At 40.5% G+C, this 6,318-nt stretch overlaps 1 protein-coding gene across 1 annotated transcript; it reads right to left on the reverse strand.

The window, feature by feature from the left end:
- Positions 1–2,076: 2,076 nt before the first annotated feature.
- Positions 2,077–5,440, reverse strand: LOC121886168 (helicase POLQ-like). The gene is made up of 6 exons (XM_042396098.1): positions 5,065–5,440; positions 3,809–4,427; positions 3,541–3,719; positions 2,690–2,890; positions 2,527–2,599; positions 2,077–2,228 (listed from the first exon to the last, which is right to left on the reverse strand). Exons 1-6 carry the CDS (start codon positions 5,248–5,250, stop codon positions 2,092–2,094), a joined length of 1,395 nt encoding a protein of 464 aa, XP_042252032.1. The 5' UTR covers positions 5,251–5,440; the 3' UTR covers positions 2,077–2,091.
- Between the last annotated feature and the right edge of the window lie 878 nt (positions 5,441–6,318).

The following is a 6,318-nucleotide window of genomic DNA, read 5'->3' on the forward strand; positions in this document are numbered from 1 at the left end:
AAGGTTTGTTGGGCATGATGGTTGTGCATCAGGCCAGTGATCCGTCAACACTGAGATTCAGACAAACTTACTGAAGGTGTGAAAACTGGAAATGCAGTAGCTGATGGAAGTTGAAAGGAGAAAATTTCACATAGATTCCCAGATAATCCTCATACCAGAGAATGCTGCAGGGGTTCCAGCTGGTGTCTGATAGTTTTGTGGTGGACCGACAAGTCTTTCAGAAGTCTTTGTAGCCCCTCAGTCATGCTTCTGCACAAGTTGTTGTGTGATATGTTTTCTAATTAATAGTGGAACATTTTCTGTAACTGTTGCTCAGCGTCAGTTCCAATTAAAGTAACTAGAAGCTGAATAACATTTCGTCATTGACAGCATACCTGCATTGTATTGATCTGTACTTCTCTCCGGAAGTAAAGATGAGAGATTAAGTGAAAACCGTCAAGTAGGCTTTGATATTTCTTTGTAATTTGAGTCATGCAAAAGCATGACCATTTTGGAAGATGTTGTTAATGTCAGTGAAAAAAGTCCACCAACCACAGAGGATTGTTAAATATCATACAGTAATCTAACCTCCTGTGTTGCTTTGTTCTAAGATGACACATCTTAGATGAGCATACAGCCTGTCCTGTTAAAGCAGAGGCAGGTTGGACCTTTTCCCAAATTTTCCCTGTTTAAAAGGAACATTAACCAGAGAGCACAAAAGTTTAATCCAGTCATGTATTTATTTATTTAAAATAATCTATTCAAGGCTACTTGGTAGAAAGGCTTAACACTTTGTTCTGGTTATTTTACATTATTCTACACAGATGAACCAAAGCTTCTACGAACCATCACATTGTACCAAACAAGGCTTCAATCTAACCTCCAGGACAGGTTTATGTGCATACAAGAAGGATGGACAACAAAGAAGGATGCAAAGATTCTGGATGATATCTACACAGAGCTGTACATCACAGCCGGGGGAGACGCTCACATCACCAGGCAGCTCAGCCAGATCCAAATGGCATCAGGACAAACCGCAGAACCTCAAATCAGCAACATCTTCTCACACCCTTCTGGAATAAAAAAGAATATGAGAACAATGTTGACCAATGGGATTGCAGGAATTGGTAAAACATTTCTTGTGCACAAATTTGTGTTTGACTGGGCAGAAAAAAGAACCAATCAAGATGTGCATCTTATATTCCTGTTTACATTGAGCAGCCTGAATTCACAAAGGAACAAAGTGCAGAGTTTTGCACAACTTATTCACACATGTATCCATGAAACCAGGTACATAAAACAGGAGGTTCTTGACAACATCTTCACATCATGCACATCTCCAGCTCTATATTTATATTCTGGGGCTCTACTGGAATATCTTTGCATGATTTGTGGTTAAAACCTCCTTATTTATCTTCTACTGGTCCTTTATGCAGCCCCTCAGTTCAGCCTCTGTATGAAACAGGCCGTTTTAGCTCCTGTCTCTTTAAAGGACCAGTCTGTAGGATTTAGTGGCATTTGGCGGTGAGGTTGCAGATTGCAACCAACTGAGTACCCCTCCCCCTTCCCTTCCAAGTGTTTAGGAGCAACGAAATGTGAAAGGCCTCTAGAGTTAGTCCCCTCTTCTCATTTCTCAGTTTGTACATCCTCGCCTCCTCTCCTCATGTCTTAGTCCCTCCCACCTGAGATGCGAGCGGAGGAGGCGAGGAAGAGACACGAGGAGAGGGGAATCGAGGCAACAGGCATTTAACAAAATGAGACATCCTTGCTCATGTCATGTAAATTCATGTAAATGAAATATAACGTGCTGCAGAGCTGCATCATCTGTCCATTGTTTTGTTACAGCCTGCTGCTGTATCTTATGATCTCTGACAGATAAGCAGAACAGTGTTCGTGACAATTTATATATTTACTTTTAATTCAAATTATAATGTGATAATATATATGATATAACAAGAATGCATGGATGTCATACATTGTTATATTTTATTTAACGTGTACACACACACACACACACATATACATATGTATATATCCTCCTATATATTTTATTGTGTGAAGCACTACAAATGGTTTGTATATTCCAGCTGTGTGTCACGCCTCTTTTATACGTCACAGGTGTCGAAAAACATCCGCAAAGGATACACCTGTGTATCCTCGCTCATAGCTCCTCCAGTAAGCCTCCTCTCTCCTCGAGATGCATTTTATGAATCGAGACATCCTCAAACATGGCGCGCTGAGATCAATTTCTGTGTCACGGCAGGAGGGCGAAGGAGAGAGGAGACGAGGAGGCACAAAATAGAGAAATGAGAAGAGCCCAGTGTTTGGCATCTGGTATCTGGGCAGCTGAAACCTCGGCTTTGTCTTACAGGCAGCATTTCTACATACGTTCACCTCAAGTTATAGAACTTTGACCACGTTTAAGATCCGACACACGACCATGATCTAAATGACTGAAAACCACTAAAAGCAGAAAATGTCCCCTTTAAGTCAAATCAAAAAGAACTGCGATCAAAGTGAAAAGGAATCATAATAAGAGACACTTACTGCTCATATACAGAACTTTAGCCAGAGTCATTTCAATAACAGCCCCTCTGCTGCCATCGCCCAGCATGTGAAGCTGTGTATGGAAGAACAAACATGTCATTAAACCTCCCTCTGCTTTATGTTTTAACCATCAGAAACACCTTTTATCCAAACTGAAGTGTACCTCATCGACCACCAGCAGCCCGAGGTTATCCAGCCTGTCGGTCTCGATCAGAGAGTTGACCAGGCTGTGAGCTTTTTCTATTGTAGCGATGTACAGAGACCTCTGGTTTCGTCTCTTCACTGGAGGAAACTTGCCCTTGCTGCCAGTGTACTCCTCCACCATGAAGTCCAGCTCCAGACCAAAGCTCGCTAACCCACGTACCTGAACAACAACAAAACAAAACAAACAAAAAAACAAAACATACACAAAATAAGTTGTAGTTTCTTCTGGTTTCAAGTCAAATGCTGTGAAGTTAAGTAAAGGTGTTCCACAGGGCTCTATTCTTGGTCCTCTTCTATTCACTGTTTAAACAAAAATAGACAAAAATCTTGTTTCTCTTCTGCTGGTTGTTCATTCAACCACTCTGTCTGCACAGTTTGTACATAATTTATCTATAACTTTAGTTTTGCCACTTGTTCAAACTGAGCTGGAAAACTGGTTTTAAATACTGATTTTTTTTATTACACTTGCACATATTGAATATTTGTTGGTTTCTTTAATAGATGTGTTTGTTTTATTTTGTTTTTTTGTGCATGTCCAAGTTTTATGTGGGACTGAATATTTATTTTTGTTTGTTTTTTAGGTGAATATGTGGAAATGTGTACGCTAATTTATGACAGAATAAAACCATAAAAACAATGTATATTGTGTTGTTGTGAATTTCTGTTTATACTTCTACTGTATGTGTCTTCTGTATCTTGATCTCAGTGAGACAACCTGTTTAAATAAAGGAATAAATACATAAATAAATAAATAAATATACACAGAAAAATCAAGTTTCAATACTAATATTACAGATACTTGCTCAGGACCTTCTCTTGCACCAGTGATATGTACGGTAGGATGAACAGACAGTCCTTCTTCCTGCACAGCAGCTCTCTGAGGATGAGGATCTCTGCGACAAGAGTTTTCCCTCCGCTGGTGGGAAGCGAGTAGATCAGATTCTTCCTCTGATGAACACAGTCCAGGTTCAGACACGTCTCCTGCCAATCTGAAACAGACAAACAGCTTCCACAGTAACGAACTCTGCTCTGAATTATCTGCAGTTATGTAGAATCTGTGAGTGAAACAGAGCATCACCATAAAGGCTCTTGATTCCTCTCAGTTTGTAGATGAGTTCCTTCACTTTGGTGGGAAGTCCAAAGAAAGGTCCGAGGTTGGTTGTCTGAGCAGATACAGTCTCCATGGCCTGCATGGCGACGCTGATCTCCTCAGAAACCACCACTTCTTTCAGCACCACAGAGTGAGAAACCTCGGAGGGAGCGGCGGCGTTGCAGAGCATCGTCCTCTTCAGCTGGTCGGTCACGCTCCTCCTCGCCTTCATCTGTCTCTTGGTTTTATCCTCCGTGTTTCTTTCTACGTCCGAGTTTCTAAAAGGTGTAGAGGTTTTATCTCCGTCCTGCAGTTTGCTCCTCTTTGCATTTTCATGAACTCGTTCTTGAAATTCAAGCCGGCTGGCCGGTAAGTCCTCGAAGGGTTCGTCTCCGAGGCCGTCCAAGATGGAGTCTGTGAGGATGTCCTCGCCGAGGATGTCCTCGTTCGATGGACGCAGAGTCGTGAAGTCTCGCTGATCCACAGCTTCGGTCTGGAGGTCACGCTGCCTTTCATTCTGCTCTGCATCGTCCAGCTTTGCCAAGAGAGAGCTGTCCTCCAAGATGCTGTCATAGTCCCCAAATAAGTCCTCACTGTCACTGCAGTACTGCCAACAAAACAAAACATTCATTCACAGTTCATGCAGTTTAGTGTTTTTGATCAACAGCAAAATAAGTCAGCCAGATATGTCCAGAGCTACTACTAACCAATATTTTCATTACCGATTAATCTGATGATTATTTTCTAAATTAACTGATAAGTTGTCCATAAAATGTCAGAAAATGGTGAAAAATGTCAATTACTGTTTCCCAAAGCCCAAGATGGCGTCCTCAAATGTCTTGTTTTGTCCACAACCCAAAAATATTCAGTTTACTGTCACTGAGGACTAAAAAAACCAGAAAATGTTCCTATTTAAGAAGCTGTAATTAGAGAATTTGGACATTTTTTCTTAAAAATGATTCAAAGCAATAAGTTGATTGCAGCTCTATTCAGTTTAATATCATACTAAAATTAGAGAATCAGTAAATATTCACTTTGAGAAGATAGATTTAGTGAATTTTGGGGGCATTTCTGCTTGAAAAATAACTTAAATCACTAGTTAATTATCAAATCACAAGCTGTTTCAGCTCTGTTACACGTTCAGCAAAAATGAAAATAATCCTTAGTTGCAGCTGTAGCTCTCTAATTATCGTTTAATTGACTAATCCTTCCAGCTCCACATCAATACTTTGATAATAACGAACCTCAACAGCTTTTATATCAGCCATGATGCTGCTGAGCCTCCAGTTTCTGGGACATTGCTCTCCTCCTCCTCCTCCTCCTCCTCCTCCTCTCTTTCTGGCAGGTGTCAGGTGAGTCTTCAGGATGTCTCTCGACCTTTTTCTTGAGGAAACTCTTTTTACTTTGATTTCTCTCTTTGCAGCATTCATACCTGTCCAGGTCCAGCTGACGTCACACACCTGATGCTACATGTCACACAGCTGGTAAACAAACCGCACAGAAAGCTCACAAACACAATAAATATACTGTATACAGGAGGGGAGCGGAGACACCAGTACATTATACTACAGTAATAATGTTGTTAAAGGTATTAACAATATATGACACTAGCGTTAAACTAGTTACCGTTCAAATAAAAAGCCAACTAGCGTGTTATGTTAACTAGTTAGCTCACTCCCGGCAGTTGAAAACCACCATTTCTTCCCTCAACTAGCCAACTAGCCACTGCAAACACTCCAAGTTATTAATAAACATCTACAAAAATAAATAAAAGTCTGTTGCCAAAAATGTTCAAACAAAAAACAGCTCGGTAACTTGCAAATTAAACGTGGAAGCTTTAAACAGTCGGCGTGTCACCCGTTGAAAATTGTCAACATCAACGTCTCAGCAAGAGAGAAATCCCAACATCATTTCCGTTTTCGGTTTACCGGATAACTAGCTAGCAGACAGTTAACCGTTTCAATAGCTTGACTGTTACCTTTCCGTATTAGTTTAGCTATAATAAACTCCTGATAAGTTACCTAAATAGATGTGATAATTACCAGACAGCAAACTTAATGTAACGGGTACCATTTTCTGCCAGTTTGTTGCTTATTTTACTTGTACCATGTTACAGATGTAGCTTGGCATGCTAATATGGCTTTTAACAAACTTAAAATAATCAGATAGACTTTGTAGTAAGCAGTCATATATGTTACTTCATGACACTGGTACGATGTTGTAAAAATAAATTCTATCATTATTTTGTTCATTTAAGTAATGGCAGCTAGATGTGTCACCCAGTCTTTGATCAATGGGGGGTTAGGCTTGTTTGAGAAGCAATAGTAGTTACCTGGATATAATTCCAGTTCTATGAGTACATGTGTAGCCATCTAATGGGCTTTGCTATTGGTTTACCCAACGAGGCTCCGCCTCAGCACCTGAGAAAGATCTTTGTACTCATCAGGATGTAGCTACTATGCAGCACCCTCCCTCTATAAAGCCCTAGCGCACTCGCT

Source organism: Thunnus maccoyii, chromosome 19 (assembly GCF_910596095.1).
Source record: "Thunnus maccoyii chromosome 19, fThuMac1.1, whole genome shotgun sequence".
Classification (NCBI taxonomy): Eukaryota; Metazoa; Chordata; class Actinopteri; order Scombriformes; family Scombridae; genus Thunnus; species Thunnus maccoyii.

Bases quoted from the DNA above. Each gene is read 5' to 3' on its own strand.
- LOC121886168 (XM_042396098.1), bottom strand. From the start codon at position 5,250: ATGAATGCTGCAAAGAGAGAAATCAAAGTAAAAAGAGTTTCCTCAAGA. The intron at 3,720-3,808 runs GTGATGCTCTGT...TGTCTGTTTCAG, and splicing joins AGGAATCAAGAGCCTTTATG to ATTGGCAGGAGACGTGTCTG. The intron at 2,229-2,526 runs GTAAGTGTCTCT...GCCGTGACACAG, and splicing joins TAAAGTTCTGTATATGAGCA to AAATTGATCTCAGCGCGCCA.